Genomic DNA, 20891 nt, shown 5'->3' on the forward strand with positions numbered 1-20891 from the left:
CCTGCTGCGATTACAATATTGAGCCGATCCCCCCCCCCCCCCTCCAAAAAAGAGCATGTGTAACTGGTGGAGGCACCCAGGGGAGGGCTGAGAAGGATCTATAAAGAGGAGCCTGTGGACACCACAATAATTCCTGCAGTTCTCTTAGAGCTGCTCATCTCGCCTCGCCTCACCCCCCTTCTCCCTCTCTCCTCCCTCAGAGGCACCGCTGGGCCCGAGGAACCTGCAGCAGCAGGCTGAGAGCTGCTGGAAGCCAAATAGTGTGCAAGAGTATTGAATTATTTCCCTCCTCTGCTTTGAGCAGTAGGCGAGGGAATCAATTTAGTTTTGGTCAACAGTGGCAGGTCCAGCCGTAGGAGGTGTAGCAGGATTATCAGGGCATCACTATGCATGTTTCAGTCTTGTGTTTTTTTCCAGTTTGTCTTATCTCCCCCCTGGTGTAGATGGACTTTTTTTATACCACTGATATCAGGTGATTGCAATGGCTACAACAACAGCTGAGGTGAGCACATGTGATCAGGTGGCAGGGCCTGTTAAAGGGGTGACTGGGTGACTCAAGTTACTCTGCTACTGGCTCTACGCAGCCTTCTGTCAACGCTATGTTGGCAGGTCTGCTGTTTCATTGGCATGTACTCAGCTCTGCTGTGAAATTGGTAAGCAATCACGACATCTAAACACTCTCCAAAAAACATTCAGATGCCTCGCTGTTGAAATGGGCAGAATCACAGGCAGTGTCTGCATGGCGTCCTGTGCTGTTTGTCTGCATGAGTTTGAGAATAAATGTGGCAACAAGCCTGCCATGAATCTGCTGACAGAACAGAAAACACATTCATGATATACTGTGTCATTGATAGGGAAGTGTGACATTTTGTTAGGGTGTATTCACAACATGTCTACTGTGCTTTGAGGTGTGAAGCATTTCCTCCACTTGTTTGTTTAGTCAAATGTTGGAGTCGTGTCCTCAGTTCTTACAAATGCAATGCAGTTTAGCAGGAATGTGCATAATATGACCTGACTCAACAGATAATAAATAAGTAGCGCACATAAGAACTGTTTTAATTATTGATTATTCAATTAATAACACCACAAAATAATGCTTACCACAGTGTGCCAGTGGTGTGCCGATGTGTAAGTCTTTGTTTTGCTAGACACAAACATATTGAGCTTACAACATAGACTGTATATAAAGATGGAGGACATGACGGCTCCAAAAAAGTGAAGCTAGGACATCTCGATCGCCCCCTGGTGGCTGGCTGCAGTATAGGGTCATAAACCATGCCTTCTAGGTTAGTGGATAGGACATAGGCCAAACAAAAAAATAAAAGTACGTGTCAAATACATTTTTTCCCAAAGCGGTGCGCTCGCAATCAATGGCAGCATTTGCAATCTATCGGACGGATGTATAGTCAGGAACTTGATGTCGCTAAGATCTTTACTGTGCAGACTCTGGCTCCAAATGACACCAGAATAATATGGCAGTAGCTGTATCTGCGATATTTTGGCTTCAGTTTTGTACAGTCTGTGTAAAGGCTCATTCATGCTAATCGTTAGATACAGATACAGAGACTGAGACAGAGCCCTCTGTCCACTAGGGCTGCAACTAACGATTATTTTCATTGTCGACTAATCTGTTGATAATTTCTTCGATTAGTCAACAATTAGTCGAAAAATGTGTTGAAATGTTGAAAAATGTCGGCCTGTCTCTCCCAAACCCCAAAATTACGTCATCTAATGTCTTGTTTTGTACTCACGCCAAAGGGTTTTAGTTCACTGTCTTGGGAGAGTGTGTAAAGCTGCCAATATTTGAACGTAAGAAGCTGCAATAAGAGTATTTTGAGTACTTTTATAGTACTTTTCTATGAAAAAGGACTCAAATCGATTAGTCGACTACTAAAATAGTCACCGATTATTTTAATAGTCAATTAGTCATCAATTAGTCGACTAATAATTACAGCCCTACTTCACACTATCATTCATTTCACAAGTATTTGTGCACATTTTTTTTAGAGCTATACAGACAAAATGGAGCAGTACTACCGGAGATTGTGGGTTCAGTGTATGGTAGTTCAAACAAGATACCAACGTAGGTGACAACAAAGACATTTTAGAAATGGCGGAACAAAACGAATCATTAAAAAAATGAAAGGAAGTCTCTATGCACATGTCAAAATGTATTCACAGGCCTCACAGACTACTGCCATTGACACCGCTGCTTCCATTAAAAGGAACTTTTGACTCTGTCCTCTGGTGAATCTATTGGCTGTATCTGTGCCAACATAAAGGACACATGGACGTATGGCATGACAGTGACCTTTAAACTATTATTGTATCCAAAGGGAGTATAAATAAGCCTTAAGCTAACACGAGTTGTCCTTCTTTATATACAGTCTATAGTTTACATTCACATAAAACAAAGAAAAGCAAATCCTCACATTTTAGTCGCTGGAACCAGAGAGTATTTTTGTTAGAAACAAGAAGGTCATGCCAGCGGCTCTGTGAGGCTGTACTTGGGTACAGTGGTGCTTTGAGCTGAATGCTAATGTCAGCACCCTATCACTCTAACATTTGCCTGTTAACACATAAACACAAAGTACTGCAGAGGTTGATGGGAATGTCATTATTGCAAGTACTGGACACATTAATTTGACCTGATGATAGCGCTAGATAAAAAGCCAGAGAATCACCAAAGTTATTAAAATGCATCCTGAGGGGTTCATGAATGTCTGAACAAAAGTTAATGACAGTCTACCCAGTTGGTTTTTGACATTTCACTCAAAATCACACATGTCAATGTCAGGGTGGCGCTAGAGGAAAAGTCAGGGGATCACTAAAGTAGTTAGGGTTCATTCTCTGGGGACCATGCATATCTGTACAAAATTTCACGACAACTCATCAAACGTTAGTAGGGGTGTTTCAGTCTGGACCAAAGCAGTGGACAGACACCAGCTCAAACAATATATTATTTATCAAAATGGTTACCTAAACTGATTAAGTGATTAACCATGTCAGCTCCAGATTCAGAGTAACTCTTTATGTTTGGGAAGAGATAAGATAAGAGCTGCTCGAACAACAACTGCTACTAGGATTTAAAGTCAAAAATCTGTCTTAGCAGTAAAGCCAAACATCCTGTCGGGCAAATGAAGGATGAAAGTGGTTCTGTATGACTACCGCTGTATTCAGCTTCATATTAAAGCCTGGGATGTGTTGTTCATCTTTGGTTTTCCAATATTATTGTTCAGTACTTGTGCATCTCGACTGAAATACACACTGACGACATCATACGCCACTAGTCAAGTGCTGTCAGCTCTCAGTGGCTTTGTTCCGAGCACAAAGCACTTATGAGAACTGATTGCTCCTCGCGTGTCTCCTAGCAGAACAAGACTCACTTATGTCATGCCCTTTTTTTATATATATATTCATATGTGCAGAGTCATCTGTGTTCCTCATTCATCACCTTAGCCCTGCCCTGTGGCAGCAAACCATTTCCTTGACTCAGATGTATTCCTGGGAAGCAGGTGAGCAAAGCAAAATTGCCCCACCTAAGTCATTGCTTCATTTTAAAACCATGACTGCAGCCTTTTTTTTCCTTTGGTGAGAAAATACAGCTGTGTTACACTGCTGACTTTTAATGGCCTGTTTGCAGTAAATTCTTGCCGAGATGTAAAATTGATGGGGACTCCCGCCAGCAGCGCAATGAGACAAGCTTATCTTTTATTCATCAGCCAACCTGCGCTGTCTGGATGTTGACATTCAGCACCTTGTGTGCATAAAGTAAGAGCTCTGGAGGAGCTAAACAGTCTTTTATTCTGTGTTTGTTAAGGTTTGCAGTAAGGTTGGTCATGGTGTGCAAAGTTTTTCTCTAGGTAAACGCCAATTAAATAGCCCAAGTGTCCTTTTTTTCCCCAGCACAAGCCATCCAGTCTTGGTTTGGACTTTTAATGACACAGGAGCTGTCCGTACATTCAAAGAAGGTCATGGGTGATTGTGGAGACATCATTAATAGAAATGCGTCATAGATATGGAAGCAACAAGCGGTTGTTAAGCGGAGGTCAGTGAGTGAGGATTAAAGTGTACTTTCCCTTTCCGCCTTATACGTCAGAAAGGGAAACCTAACATGCACTCAATCACAGAACGGGCATCTTGATGTGAAGATGCTGGCTGCTCATCCAGAGAGTGAAAACCCTCTTGATATTCCACATCACTGCACAGAGCCACAGAGCTTGAAATCCCTCATATCCTGTCGTCTGCCTGCCTGGCTGCGAGGAGAATATGAGGCTGTTTTCTGAAGCTCGTGCGGAGGAAGGGGTTGATGATGAGAACCTCTGAGGCCAGCAACAAGTACCTGCTTCCTGGCTGGATTTGCATGTGCTGATGATGAGAGCGGGGAGCTGCGTGGCCCCTCATCACTGACAAAAGCTCTCCACCGTTGCAACCAGCAAGCCGCTGATAGGCTTCTCTCTGCAGTGTTGTGTTGGCACGCCGCCACAGAGGCACTGAATTAAAGCAGCCTTGAAATTATGAGGATTCACAACGTGGTTACTTTGAATAATTTCCACTGATGCACTTTGAGTATTAGCTTTGATTGCATCAACTGTATGTGGAGATTTACTCTTGTAACACTCTGATTTTGCCACTACTGGTGTTGCATTATAATGATGATGCATAGATTTGACGAGTACATTGAGCTGTTTTAAAGCTGAAGCAATAGATTTTTTTGGACACTTGTGGGCAGCGAAGCAAACTGTAACACCAAGCAAACACAAAGCAACATTAACATTCAATTAATGTCGTGTTTTTGTTCATTCGGCCCAACATTCTCTCCTTTTAGCTTTGTTTTGGTCTCTGCTAACTCTACAGGTCGATATCTGGCTCTTTAGCTGCTAAATGCTCCACTTTATTTACCAGTATGTTGCTAACTTTGTCTGTCTGTCATGTGGTGCTGGGGAGGCAGTGTACAGAGCAATTATCAGAGTTCTTGCTGAAAACATCTGCCTGCAGCAGCTGGAAATGACGCTTATAAGAGCAGTGAGAGCGACTCAAAAGTAAAGCTGCAGGCCTGAAAACCAAAACTATAAGACGCTAAAATGCTCTGTAGAAATGAAATGTGATTTTGTGTGGTTGTGTCACTACAAGCAATACTTTCATTTTACACACGGTCATTTGATCCATGGTGAACATAGAAGAACTGAAAAGTGCATCTTTAATTATTTTAGGGCAAGTCTCAAGTCCTGTTTTTGCAGGACATACAGTATGATACCTAGGTCTTTCAATGCATTGGCCTAATAATCAAACATGTGTAGGCCTACAGTATAGTACATTGCTATCCGAGGTAGTTATAGTGTTAAAATAAATATTGATTTATCGATACATAGCGATTCTAAATACTCAAAACAGGTTCAATACTCATTTTACTCAGTATGAATTCACCAGTACCTGCTGCTCTGTCTTGCTCTCTCTCTCATTGTTAATGTTTACTACAGTCATTCTGCTCTTCTGCCCAAAGTACACACCTGTTGAGTTCAGTGATTGGAGCTAATAAAAAGCCTGTGACATTAATTGAAGTTTTACAGTGTTTATATTTTGATGAAAAATTTAACTTGAATGCCTCAGTTCCCTGTGGTATTGAAAATGGTATCTAATAACAATACATTCCAAGGTATTGTGTCGTAGATGGAGCTTCTATTATCGTGACAACACTAATACTAAGCGTGCCATACATCAGTGGTTCTCAAATGATGCCAGTCCAGGTGTGCCGTGGGATTCTGTGATAACCACACATTATTTTTACAGTCCTCAACTGGGCCTATACAAAAAGGTATGAATGAATTTTAATTGACTGTATCAGTATTTTGTATGCACCCATAAAGAGGTAAACTCTTGCTAAGAATTTTAATTTGATTTAATTTGTCGCCGTTCGCGCATGGGAATTCTAAGTGTGTCATACATCAAAGCCCTGATTGGCAGCCAGTGTGAGGGATGATAGCATTTCAAAGGAGAAAGCAGTGAGTTGGACAATGGATCGCTTTATTATACTGAGCAAATTATAACAAAGCACCAGCGAAGACCTACCACCAAAACAAAAGAGAAAAAGTCAGTAGACAGTAACACAAAAGCTACCTGTCTTATGTTTTATTGTCTTATGTCATGATAGCAATGATCAAACACGCTAAAGAGGCTATTGTGCACAGATAAAAATACACGTGCCTTGAGATTTTGGCTTGCCGGTTGGTGTTCTTTGGGCACAAAAGGTTTGAAAACCACCGCTGAACATTATCATCAATTTCATTTTATTCTAGAGTGATATGTTATTTTTATTCTGTTCAAAAACTCAAGTCTTGAATGTGTTTGCTCTCAAGTTTCAACTCAAGTGGAGCAAAGCCTGCATCTCATTAAGTTTCAGAGCAGTCATGTCATTCCCAAGGCCTCAATTTGTGACTTCGTTCTTTCAGCCTGAAATTGTGACACTTTTTTCTCAGTGTCTCTTTTTTGTAGTTTTTCCATTCCTGAATTGATGGTCTAAGGAACGATAGATGGTATTCAGTGGTGTGAAGATTGTGCTACATGAATAAAATTTACTTGACTTGATGAAGTACCACAAAAATATACTATTAACAGGATAGGACTATTCTTCAAGCTTCTGCTGTCTTTAAAAAGTAAAAGTTAATCATTCATCATCATTAATGATGATGGGGAACTTTGGTCTTCTCGCTCTTGCCGTGCTTCCTTGTTGTTGTATTGTTTCACTGTTGTCACTGTGGCCTGACAACACCTCATGTTTCACCAGTCCAAAACCAACCACGACCGCGACAATCAGAGACGATTGCACCACCAGCAATTGGTCAGAAAAGAGCAGCCTATCATCTTGCATTGCATTAACTTGAGATGACTGAATATTGTAGTGCTTTCCATCAGTAGCAGACCACCAGCTCTAATGGGCGCTGGCTCGAAATGAGCAATTGGGTAAAAGATGTGGTCGGCTGCATGAGAGATTTTCTGCTCTTGAGCTCCATGTAATGTGTTTGTTGACACAGAGAGGTGGATAGTTGGAAACAGATGAAAAACCAGGGTGGGGCGTTATCTCTATGACTCTCTGAGCTCCCCTGTCATTACTGGAGCGCAGCCACCGGGCTGATGTGTTTTTGTTGTTATCAGTGTCTCGGGGCGGCCTCAGGGACAGCATGTACCAACCCACCTCGTGTGTGGGCCTCCATAACACTGTCATGCTTATTCTCCACCTTTGTGAGCGTCTTTAATGCGACATAAATATAAAATAATACAGTAATCAAGCGATTGTATGCTGTTGGCAGTTGTGTATGGTATTTCTATGTTATGGTTCAGTTCAACAGCACACCTATAATGAGCTCTCTGGTAGCATGGCAGTTTGTTATGCTAGTGTAAGCACATGGTTCAAGGCTGGGAACTCTCCGCCCCTTCACCAGAAGCTGCAGTCCCTGCTGTCTTGAGTGACATGGGCAATATTTGCTCCTTTTGACCTATTGATCCAGATCATAAGCTGGAGTCCAGCTGGAGTCGATGTGGGATTGAGTGTTTTTGTATTCATAGATGGAGCTGAAAGCAGGGGGTCAAACCATCTTCCATCAGATCTTGTTTTTCAAGAGTGTGCTTCTGAATTCACCAGAATCTATAGCTGACAGCAGACTGCAGTAAAAGTACACCACCTGTAACAGCCTGTAGTGTGTGATACTGACACACACACACACACACACACACACATAATGTGGCTTTATATCTATCCATTAACCTTTGACCTCAGAGCTGTGTCTGTCCCTCCCAGAACAATAAAGACCATTGGATGCTGGCTCTAATGAAAGCCAGATAGTGTTTGTGACCTCTACCTCTGATACAATATAATGCAGGTTTTAAATTATGTATTATTTATGTGATTAATTGATGAATTGACCATTTGCAAGGAGGCGTGGGACGATAGGAAAATGTCATGTCACAGTTATCCTGGCCCAAATTATTCATGATATTTCCCAATAATCATCAAAACATACTTAAAACTTAAAAGTAAAATGCAGTAAAACATACTGTTGTCACTTTACCTTATACATTTTGTTAAGGAAAATTTTCTTTTCAGCAGGGCTGCACTTAATCGAAATAGAATCAAGCTCCCAGCGTGGCCAAGTGCAATGTCTAAATTGCAGGAGCTGCAATTTTTTGATGTGAAACAAAACATGAAACAAAATGTGTAACAACATAACCATTGTAAATGAAGCATTGTGGTGCTACAGACATGCCCTAGCATATAAATTATGTACCAGATATAAGGGAACATGCTTGTTCGGTGTAGATCGTCTTTTATATTTTTTTTTAGTGCAAATGAAATTCAGAAAGTACCATTTTCATTGAGATCGCAAGTCATATCGCAATCTCATTATCTATTTTTCACAGTATATTTTATTGCACATCATGCAACTAATTTTGACTGTTTAATTAAAGCAGTCCACTATTAAAATTGTGCACTGCTCCGTTCTTAATTGCAAGTGATGAAAAATAATACTAAGTGAAGTAATGTATTAAATTTTTCATTATATTAAACACAGAAATTAACTTGCACTTGATGTATTTATTCAGTAACTACTGTAATCAGTCTATCACGTAATTGAAATTGTCAACTACTCAGTTATTGACTGATAGTTTCGACATTACTACACTGATTGTGTAGGAGAAGCCTGTAAGTACGTAGTGTTACTCATTTAGCAATGTCACACTTTATACCTGCACTTACTCTTAAGTGGATTGCTAAAAGCGTTTCACTTATTTGAGCAGTGTCAGTTCAATTTTTCACTGATGCTTCGAGAGAGCTGCATCAGGGTAATGATTAGATTTCATTCTCATGACAAGATGCAAAAAAAGATTTTCTGAATAAGACCAAAATATACACTGTGACACGTTCGTATAATGCTTTTATTCCTCGGGCTGTTTTACCTGATTCTGGCGCAGGCCTTTAATTCCAGATAAAATAAGTCTGAATGAGATAACATACAATGATACATGAGACAGTATTGTGCTGCCAACATTGTGACAGCTGTTTGGGTAAGACCCTTTCCTGTTACAGCATGACAACGCCCCTGTTCACAAAGCCAGGCCCATAATGTGGTTTGGTGTGGGAGACTTGTCTGCACAGAGCTGTGACCTCGTCCCCACCCAACACCTTTAAAAAGAACTTACTTAGACTTAACTTAGACATTATCACCCCCAACTTCAGTCAACCTCTCCCTGCAACCAAGTTCCAAAATCAGCTGATTAATGTCCATGGCTTTGTAGTAAGATGTCCAGCAGTCACATAAAGGTGACCATAAAATGTATCTGTATTATGATCAGACAACATCATAGCTCAGAAGGCTACACTGACACCTAACCTAACTCCTGTACCTGTCTCTTCCCATTAGACATAGCTGTGGTGGAGATGACGGACGCCTTCCGCCAGCCCTCGCTCTTCTACCACCTTGGAGTCAGAGAGAGCTTCAGCATGGCCAACAACATCATCCTCTACTGCGACACTAACTCCGACTCCCTCCAGTCTCTGCAGGTACAGTGAGCCATCAGCATGAAGCAGAAACCAGGACAATCCTGCCCTCATCACTTTAACATATGTACCAGGCAATCACTTTGGTTGACAAAGGTGGTGATTAAAGGCTGTATTTAGGAAGGAGGCAAGGTGGAGGTGGGCGGGGGGCGGGGTGGGGGGGGGGGCGACAGGGGATTGACAGAAATGTAATTTGGTGGCAGCAGCACATAAATGCATTGATAATTTGATGGAGGGAAATGCACTTATAAAACCATTTGGAAGTCGGCAGCAGCTGCGTGTAGTTGTGGGCGAGCAAAAAAAAATTAGGTCTCAGGGTGAAAATAGAGTTAACAGGAGACAGCTCTGTTTTCTGTTTTTCAATTAGCGATCAACCACTTTTATATTTATCCTCTGGATCCTTTTTTAGGCTGTTTATTTATTTTGTTTTCAGTGGTGTTTCTGTGCTCTGCAGAAGATTCCTGTCAGTGATTCCAGTGTTTCCTTTTTAAAATTTAGTTTTTTTGTTTTTCAAGGAATGCTTCACTCACAAAATGATCATTTGCTCACCTTAGTTTTGCTTGCATGCCTCTGTGAAGAATCCAAAAACAGAGAAAATTCTTGATGAACTGACGTAAAGGGGACTGTGTTTAACGACAGCTTGTGCAGTATAATCCAAGTCTCATTTAGGGGCCGTACACATGCTGCGTCTTTAACTGCCTGGAAAATGTGAGGTTGGACGCTTGGCACTACTTTTGTGCTTATTTTGAGCCAGCTTTCATGAGGGCGGTGGCAGGTTGCATCTGAAGTCGCTAAGCAACCTTAACAGTCACCATATCATAGCCAATTTACCTGAAATCCTGAGTGCAGAGCTGATCTTCTTCCAGGCGCTGTTTATGTGTGTGGGCATATCGTCAGAGGGTAAGATAAAAAAGCTCTGACAGCTCTGCACCAAAATTATTGACTTTTCTGTGTTTACCACACGGAAGAAGGAAAAGCTGTCATTTGGCTGTTATTGGTTGGTCCTCTTCACATGACGTGGTGCGAGCTGCTACTTTTTAAAAGTTGAATTCTGTTCATCTCAGGGCACAGCCGTTGCACCCTCAAGAATAGGCGCTCGGGAACACGAGCCGAGATGGCGTTACTCTGGCATTTGAGCGCACCTGCCACGCATCTACATTGAAAACAATGACTTTGAGGGTGCAAAAAACGCAGCATGTGTACGACCCCTTATCCATTCTTATGCTTCCCAAACACATTTTTGCTAGAACGTTATGTTTAAAACACTTCCATATGGGGCATCAGTGGCTTATAATTGAGCTGGCGCCCCATATACAAGGCCTTTGCTGCATGTCACTCCCTGTCTCTCTCTCCCCCTTTCACACTTGACTGTCCTATCAATTAACGGCAAAAATGCCCCCCAAAATATCTTTAACAAAAAAAAAAAAACAAAAAAAAAACACTTCCCTAAAACTCATGCATGGGCAAGTAGCAAGAACATGCGCTTGACCAGGCACGGTACTCATTTGCAGAATTGTTGCAAATACGTAGTAAGGTTACTGAGCATACAACTGGATAAATGAGACTTGGATTACACTGCAGAGTTGTGGGAGAGTTTGCAAACAGATGTTTAAATATAGTTTTCCTGTTGTTTAACATGGACCCCCTTTATTTCAATTCATAAAGAATTTTCTCTATTTTTGGATTCTTCGTTCACCATGGAGGCATGCGAGAAAAACAACGTTTTCTTCATAAATTCAACATAACACAGAGTGAATAACTGATCACAAATTATCATTTTACTGGTGAAGTATTCCTTTAAACTTGTGTATCTTCAGGTGGTACTTTTTAATCTTAACCATGGAGATTTTAATTTGGGTCCTAACTGTTTGTCAGCTGGAAAATGGTAATGTAATGGAATTTGCCCCAAAAACATATGGAGCTTGATCCAGGTTTTGAAGGCCTGCTCATCATTAAAAGATCCAAAACTACAGTACATATTCAATTTCTAACATGTTCAATTTTTTAAAATAATAAATTGGTGGAGGTGCTCAGCTGTGGTGATGATCATTACTCATGTCATCAGGTTGTTTTTTGTGGAGGTGGACCGCCTCCTGTAAAAAAGACCACCTCCACTAACTTCATAAAAGATGACACACTGTTATGAAACAAACCGTAACCTTCAAGGGAAGAAAACAGACACTGTTCTGTTGTGGCCATCTGTAATGGAGAGCGCCACAGCTTTTTTTTTTTTCATATTAAAATGTCAGATTGTTGCTTTAACTGTGAACCTAAACTCTCACCCAGTCAGCTGAGTCAGCATATGACAACAGTGCGAGTCTTATAGCTCCTGTGTAGCAGACGAGGCGTAGTTCACACTGTCTGAAGCCAAGGCTGAACACATTTAAAAACTCCTGCTGTAGGCGACTTGTAGCCGAGGAACACTGAAGCCTTTATTGTAGGTATTTTGTGTAGTGAGTGTTCTGGCAACAGGGTTACCCAGCCAGCAACCTCACTGTGCAGTCAACATATAGAGCTGTTCAGCCCTCAGTGCAGAGTAAATGCATTAAGTCAAGTCAAAACATGACATTTAAAATCAAATGCATGGTTCAGCTCTATTATTTTTGCTTTTTATGATGTTAAAAATGCCACAGAGGCCCTGCCCTAATGCAAACTGTTAGGACCTTTCTCTTCCTGTGGTCTGCTGTGGTGCCCGTCCGCCTGGCGGGGCGGGCGGCAAGCTGCTCCCCACCCTGCCTGAAAAGACCACTTTTCTCTGGTGGTTTCCTCTGATCTCTATCAGGCCACTAAATTGTTGAAATGGTGCTGTTTTAATGTTGAGAGTTAGCTTTAAATAGCTCTATTTAAAAGATACACCAAGCCCTAAAGAGACCATCATGTACTGGGTGTACCTGTGCTGGTCGTCTGCTCTTCACAGTTGTTTTTTTTATTTTTCTAAAGTACAAAAGTACTGTTTATTCACTAAGGAAATAAGGCTGGAAGTGAAAGCCATCATGAGAAGAGTATCCCTACTGATTTAGATTGTAATGCATCCTAAAGGTCATCACAGCACTTGCATGAAAAGCTAATCGTCATATTCATGTTGTGCAAATACCCATTATTACTTTGTGTTCTTCAGCGACAGCCAGGTATTAGTGATGCTTTGTGCCGTAAGGTGGATTGACTGCTCTTCGTTTTTAGTAGCTCCACTCATTGATTGTTTTATCTAATGTGTGTCAAGCGAGAGGACTACCAAAATAATTCCTACGTCTATGCTAAAAAATTGTGTGGTGCATGTAGAGTATATGAAGTGATGATTACCAACAATTGTTACAGCCTCAACTGTAGTCAACAACTTCAGAACTAAACATGTCTAACAACCAAAATCTTTTCAGAAGAAGGTCCCTGAGTGAAATCTTATCAAATGGGGCTCTGTGACCTAATGTGTGTGCAGTTTAGAGGTCCTTGACATGAAAGGACTACTGCTGTAGCGTATCTATCTGACGCACAGCTGAACACATTGGAACACCTGGTTAACGTGAAACAGTCGTGGTTATGTTTCGGCAACAAAACTCCCTGAAGAATATTATCATATATTTGGAACAATGAAACAGTGATTCCAGAGAGAAGCAGACAGAGGGGTCTACAGTCTGTGTTTGAAGGATATATCCAGGATGTCAAACTGACTCAGCAGCAACAACAGGTTAAAAAGACAAAGATAGTTAGAAGCTAAAGCCGAACTGTAGGCTACAGATCACAGTGTAAAAGTGAACCACCACATCACTGCTGATCTCCACAGAAGACAATGAATACAAAGGGGAACTTTGCTGATATTGAACCAGCTGTGTGGCATCGCAGTGTGTTCAGATGAACGGTGTTTGGCTTCACCTCTGTGCCGCTGCCAGCACCTGGACCTCCGCCGCCAGACAAGCAGGGATCTCCGGGGGAAGTGAAACAATGTTCACCTGCACACACTGTGATGACACACAGCTGGTTGAATATCAGCAAAATTTCCCTGCTTCCCTTCACTGGTTCCTGTACAGCAGGGTCGGTCTTTTTATTACTGTTATAATTATTAACAAGCAAAAGCAGCATGTGTATACATTCAGTAGGTTATATCTTCAGTGGCTAGCTAGCTAACCCTACACTTTTCAGGGTTTGATTTGGGAACAGGGAAGAAACATATATCTTTTTTCAACCTCTCCAGGTAACGAGTATCATTAATACTAGCTCCAAAATCGCTAATTAATTGCTCCAAATCCACAAAACCAGCCTGAAAATGAAGTCAATGGAGCTGTGTTGTTTTCGGACCCTGGTCTAAGCCGGCGCAATGCTACGTTATGACTGGCTAGTCTGCGTCCAGGGACGAGACTTAGTAAAGGGTCAGTTGCGTATTGTAGCGTTAGAACAACACTGACTTTTGGTTTCACATTGATTGTAGGTGCATAAGTGACGTAACTTATGTTTAAACGTTGACTTTCAGTTTCACATGAGACACAAACTCCTGGGTGAAAGTCTGGTTTTGATTGACCCATATAGCCTACCTCCCCTCGCTCCTCCCCTACGCCAACTTTCTCGTTCTTTCCTCTATGTCGGTTGCTCTTAGAGTCAAGTATCGCTGCAGATGGGTTTACATTGGAGTTAGTTGAAGCTCAGGGAATCTCATATAGATGCTAAAGGGTGCCACTGGTGCCAGTATCACATGCTATGGGGTGAGAAAAAGAGGCAGTATTTGACAGCCTGTGAAGGTGAATGTGCTGGGCTAGTTCATGTTAAATAAAGCCTGCAAAGAGTGCTTCAAAGACAGGTAAAATACATGCAGATTTTACTGATCAAACTCACTTTGACAAAATGCTTAAACACAGTGCATCAAAATGGCCTAACAAACAACTAGCAAAATGCATATCCTTCCTCTTAAAGCATTTGCAGCACTTGTTTTTTAAGTTTTGAAACCTATGTTGGTTACAGCTGTGGTGTTCTTGTTTCATTTTATTGGTGCATGTCCTTTTACGGCACATTAATGGCACTGTTACTACATCATATGCTTTACGGTGTCAGAGCTCTTTATCAGAAACATTATCAGATATTAAACAAGCAGCCGTTGAAATAAAATGTTACACTCTCAGGTGTGATGTATGAATTTTAGTAAAACTGATATGTATTCTGTTATTTTTATTCAGTGTCAAAAACAAAATGGGACCTAAAAGAAATGTTCTTGTGTAATCTTTTAATGTATTTTTCTCTTCTTCTTCTTCTTTCAGGAGATAATTTGCCAGAAGAACACTGTAAGTACACAGAGCAATTTTCTCTTTTTTTTTTTTCTCCCTCGCCTTTGCCTTTCACACATTACTCACCCATTGCTCACACATCACACATCTTATGTGGTGCAAAGAATATGGTTTTTTTTTTTTTTTTTTGGTTTTGGTTTTTTTTTACAGCGTGCGGGGAGCACACTGCTTAACACATTATGTTTCTCTCCTTGGTGTTATAAAGGTTTTCTCGTGTGCAGCCCACTTTTGCTGAGATAGCGTGATAAATGTCGGGCTTCACGGAAATGTAAAATGCCAACATCTCCTCCATTTTCAGGATGTTTTTTTCAGGTGTCAGCTGTTTATTGAGTTACAGTGACCGCATGGGCTTGGGCTGCATAAAAAAGGCAGTGGCATTTTGAAAATTTGACTTGCAAACACTGCAGCATTCAAATGAGGTGCTGCCATAAAGCTAAGGAAATCCTGTTCTTAACTGGCTCATGTCACGTAGGCCCTAAAATCTAAATTTGATTTAGACTCACCCACTAAAACACATTGGATATTAATTTATACATTTTAAGTGAAGCCAGTACAAATGCGTGTGCAGCTGTGCATTATTTACTATTTTGTGACTCTGACTATGTGCTGGATACAGTTTGTAGAGAACAAAGCCACTAGTGTTTTCATTATAAACCACCTATGAGCTCTGTTGCAGTAAAGTCATTGCTACATCAGTGAATTTTTTTTTTCATTAATGATTAATCTAAGAATTATTTCTTTCAGTTTTTGGCAGTTTATATTTAACAAAATGTAAAAAAAAAAAAAAAAAAAGGGGGGGCAAAAATTCTTCAACGTGCTTGTTTTGTCCAATTAACAGCCCAAATCTTAAAATAACTGAATTTACAGGAACATAAAACAGAGAGAAGCAGCAAATCATCTCATTTGTGAAGCTTGAAGCAACAAATGTTTGGCATTTTTGCTTGATAAATACCCAAAACAATTAATAGCTTATCAAAATTGCTGTTGATTAATTTTCTGTTGACTGACTTATTGAGAAGTCAACTAACTTAGCACCAGAACAAAGTGTGATTAAGGCAGAAGCAGGATCAGACTGATTGTTGTCCAGGAGTCCGTGTTCAGGACTCAGATGAAAGGCTTAGCTCTCCTAAGTGGCTTTTCAGGGAAGAAGCAGGGAGTTCTGTGCTGCAGCTGATTGTCACTCATGAGAGTGTGAGCTCACTGATGTCTCCAGGGTGCACTCACTGTCTTTCATCTGTCTCTGTCTTGCTTCTATTAGGGCACTTTACTGCCCTCTACACTGGGGCATGTGCTCTTAACCCGCTGGTGAAAGTGCACTTAAAGAAGGCAGAGGTTTTGATGAGTTTTTGACCTTTTCTATCCCTCTTTCTGTAGCTATTTTCTCTGCATGTGCCATTAATAAGGATTAAAGATATATGAGCAAGCTAACTTAGCTAACCACCAGCACCTACCTGTCCAACAGGAAACAGGCCAATTCTGCATCTCTCTTCATCCCCATCCTCTCCTTTAGTGCTAGCCAGCAAAAGTGAAACTGAAAGCCAACCCCAGATTCAGTCTCATTTTGGAAGAGCTTTTTCTAATTGGTTTGTCACCTCACTATAGTTGCATTTTTGTCTGCGCTGTGGCCGCCATTTTCATTGCTTCCTTTTGGATGCGTGCTGCTTACGGTCTGGCACCTGGTTGTTACCTTTTTTCAAAGTTCCAACCTCATCTGAACGTGTGTGGGAAAGTCTCAGACAGAATAAACTAAGAAGAAAATAAGAAAGTACAAGCAGAGAGCAGAGTCTCTACAGATAATTACAACGCCACTAGAGATATTGGATGAAGCGAGATACCCCACTCAGCTCACTTCCTGATTCAGTGACGTCAGCGCCACGCCCCCGTAGGAGACTTGCGGCAGCTCTGAATGTATTGTCGTCAATGAGGACAATGAACGTGATTACAATTTATGGTCAATTCTTTCGCCTTATAGTCACTAAAGTAAATATTGCGTTCGTTTTCCACAAGCCACACATCTTACCAACATTCTGACACTAAAGCTGCATTTTTCATCCTCACAGATCAAGAGGAAGTTAACTTTGTTTGAGCCCTGTCCGTCTCAGAAAACAAGTTCTCGCGAGATCTTGTGATCTTGATAAACAGGCGGTAAAATCACAGTTAGCTTACAAACAGTTATTTACCGCTAGTAATAAAAAAAAAAATGCCCAAGCGTTGTGCAACAATAGGCTGCAATAATAGGAAGAATGTATTTTCATTCCACCTGCTTCTCGATCCGCATACACAGACATCCACAGAGCCTCTGTTCAACATGGTGGTGGGGAGGGGGGGTTGAGGGAGAACAGGCTCTGATTGGAGGGAGAGCTAACCACGCCCACTTAGGAGACAGGAAGAGTAACCGTTTTCTTAACATTGGATAAGCCTACGGTGGGGTATCGCCTTTATCCAATATCTCTGACGCCACACACTTCTAGTGGGTCATAAGTAGCCTAATGATTGAGAGTAATAACTTCTGGATGAGTCTATATGTTGTTTTAAGGAAAATCCAAGTCAGCGTTCATTCCCATTGCCATGGTAGCACTAAATCTCTTTAGTTTAAAGGCCTAGACACACCAAACCGACATCAAAGAACGAGAGGACTGTTTCGTCACCTTTGTCACCTGTTTCTCGGCCAAAAAGTTGCATTTTAACACACCGCAAAGACTACAGCCAACAGCCATTCAGCACGTACGTTCTGCACCTGCGTGAGAGGAAATAACTCTCCATACTAACAGGCGGCAGTTGTATGTATTTGCCGTTCAAAAAGGGAAACCACAAGACAGACAGGGCAGATTCAAGATGGTAATTAGCCAGTTAGCATGTTAGCAACGCAACACACAATTAGGAACTATTTCTGCTAAAGAGCTCAGTGGCAAAAAAAAAAAATCTTGCCTAATATAACAAAGTCTGTTTTGATATCATGCCCTCTCTAGCCATTTGTTTGCTCTCCTCACTTTCATTTCTCTTCTCATGCACTCAGTTGAACTGTGATGTCTTTCACAGACAGTTTCTGCTGTCTCAGACACCAATAACATGCCGAATCAGCCGAAAAAAAGCCGCCAACAGTGTGGGACACAACACAAAAACTAGGGCGACAGACACTCGCCAATGGCTGACTGTCGGCTTGGTGCGTCAGGGCCTAATCATATTAATACAAAAACAACAAAGATCACAGGGAAACCACTTTAAAGATCCGCAGACCAGATGAGCAAGACACAAAGTCACGGACGTTAGTGTCAACTTTATAAAGCAGTAAGTAAATAATATCCTCCAAAGTCCTGAGATAGTGTGACTTCTAGCTGAGATCTACTTCAAAATGTGGAGAAATCCGAAAGGCTCGACAGGCCTGCTGTGCCTAGTTACGGTTGCTAAACAGAAGCATGTGTTGCTAATTGCATTTAACTAAGTGCATTTAACTACCCACCATGATCGTGCAAATCCAGGTAATTAGCCTCTGTTGGTGTATATCCAATTACTGTAATTACGAGCACATTGCTTCGGCTGTGTTGGTGTAACTTCGCTGACTGTAGCTGCCCACAGATGGCTAAACCTGCAGCTGACAGGTACGTACTACTCAGAGATCATATTAGTCATGAATACTTCCTCGATGGGTTAATGACTGGGCGAACAGTCATGTAAATTAAGTGCTAACATCAAGTTGCGGTCAGCTCTGTGTGTGTGTTTCTGTGAAGGTGAGTGAGTAGGCATGCGGCTCCAAATCCTCCTGTAGCTGCGAATGGACAGATGGACAGGCGAACAAAGCCAGATGACTCACTCGCTGAACAACTGACTCACTCGCAGTCACATTCACCAGATTCCCCCGTGAGCCAGCGCAGTCACATGTGTTTCGCTCGCAGCTGAGGAACCTGTTACCTGTAAGCGACTAGCGGAGGTCAGCTCCCAATGACCTGCAGCCGCTCTGAAATATGCATCATCCTGTGAAAACAAACCTGCCATGTGATCCCCACGACGGCACACACAGAGGAGCTAAATATAGCGTCAGGATTTTGCAACCTGTCTGCTAACACCTGACAGAAACAGGGGTCACTGGTTTATTTTTGTAAGGCATGCCCCGCCACTGCTGCAATTGGTGATGTCATGAGCCGCTGTTGCACAGGAGGAAGTAGTTATCTGCGGGTAGATTTCATTGCTTCAACACCGCACCTTCCTTTCACTTCCTTTTTTCTGTTTGGCAGTAAGAGCACGGCATTGTGTTTTTCTCAAAGAGGGTGCATGACAGAATATTAAAGCCGTCAGGATGCAGCTGGGTAGCAGCCCAACCGCCTTCAGACGCTCTCATGTTGTGTTTCACCACACATCTGACATTCTGGGAATAGCTCTCCTTGAAAAGACCTCGGCTGTTTCTCGAGGACGTCAATAGTGGATTTCCTTCCCCTCTCTCTCTCTCTCTGTCTCTCTCTCTTTCTCTCTCTCCCTGCTGTCTGCAAACACCACATGCACGTGTTTCCTCGTTGTTTATTCAGCAGTGGCAGGCCACCGCGACAGAAGCATCACGACCACTGCTGAAGAATAATGTGAAGTTAAAACAAACACAGACACAGAACACAGGAAATCTACCTCGAGACAAAACACAGATGTCAAGAGTTAGAGCTATAAGTAAATAAAACAGAACACTTTTATTGCTACATCTGCAGCTAAAGCTGAAACACACATGAAACGAAATGCCACAGCTGCAGCAAATAACAGGGTAGAGCTTTGCACTTAGGTGAGCAGCAAGACGTGTGCTTTCTGCTGGTTTTCATGAGCACCACGCTGCATGAACAAGTGGAATTTGTGAGTGCACCGCAGTAAGTGTTTGCGGTTACAAGAAGCATCTCCTAATGGGACAGCCAGCACTGATGCAGATCTCTCCTCCTGGCTGACGTCTGTTTAGGCTGCTTCAGTGAAGACTATGCAACACAAACACTATTGTCTGTGCGGACAGATCAGAGCCGAAGCCTCATGTCATTACCCGAAACTGTCTCAAACAGGGGAAACAGCTCAGACTTCCTCCAGGCAATCTGGTTCCTCCCTATACAATGTAATCTCTTACTGTAAAGCTTCTATAAAACTGGTTGTAAAGAGTGCGTGTTACATAATTTAGATATGGTGATCATTTAATGAAGGTTGTAAATGCGTACCTTCTACTGTAAGGCTACTTTTTAACTGCTTACAAACACTATCTCTTATCTCCAAGTTTGGTTGTTAATACATACGATACTTCAATATGCATAATATTAGCAAATTTACAGCAACAGTAGAGTGGTGCATGAATGAGTCCTAAAACTCGGACATGAGTTAGCATTTCTGCAACTGCGGTTCCCTCATCTCGAAGTCAATGGGTTTTTTGAATGGGTTTTTGGTATAAGGTCTGTGGTTAACACAAGCTTAAGTGACTTTCACGTTGTGTTCTACGATATAAATACGTCAGTAAATACCCTATACGTGAATTTTGAAGCTTTTAAGTGTCTTAAAAAAAGCTGTTGCTCACAAGTGCCTAAAGGAGACTATAGATTTTCATCACAGTTGAACATTGGACCATTTGTTCATGGCCTAATGTTAGCTTTTTACCTCTGGTGATTGCATTATCCTTCGGAAATCATAAAAGTAGTGTTTGTTTGTGAACATTATCATTAAGTACCATAAACTTTTCTACGATAATCATAAATTCAGTGGAAAAGTCCTATTGGCTATTTGATGAGGGAACGAGGGCAACGACACGGCAACTTCCACATCTAAATACTTCTAAATAGCTGCATAAGGAGACAGCATTATTTATCACGCTATAATTTGAAATGCACATGTACAGGCTCAAGACGCAAAGTAATTTTGTATTGAACGTTCATTCTTCATTGTTGAAAAAGTAGGTGACAAAAAAAATCTTCCCACATGGTCCATTTACTTAATAGCTTTTGATGGTATCACACAATTCTCAGCAGATGACGGTTTTGTCATGGTTTTGCCTGTTACCTTTTCTTGTTTTGTGTCCCTTTGTAGTTGTTATGCATCTTTTTGTGGTTCTGTGTCTCTTTGAG

The 20891-nt window shown here is 41.5% G+C and overlaps 1 protein-coding gene across 1 annotated transcript in view; it reads left to right on the forward strand.

Moving 5' to 3' along the window:
• Positions 1-20891, forward strand: part of map3k5 (mitogen-activated protein kinase kinase kinase 5) — a 105510-nt gene that overhangs the window by 18118 nt on the left and 66501 nt on the right. The window contains exons 2-3 of the mRNA XM_049589956.1: positions 9417-9556; positions 14794-14817. Coding sequence (XP_049445913.1) covers positions 9417-9556; positions 14794-14817 — 164 coding nt within the window. The remainder of the gene's footprint in view (positions 1-9416; positions 9557-14793; positions 14818-20891) is intronic.

This window comes from Epinephelus fuscoguttatus, linkage group LG11 (genome assembly GCF_011397635.1).
Source record: "Epinephelus fuscoguttatus linkage group LG11, E.fuscoguttatus.final_Chr_v1".
NCBI lineage: Eukaryota > Metazoa > Chordata > Actinopteri > Perciformes > Serranidae > Epinephelus > Epinephelus fuscoguttatus.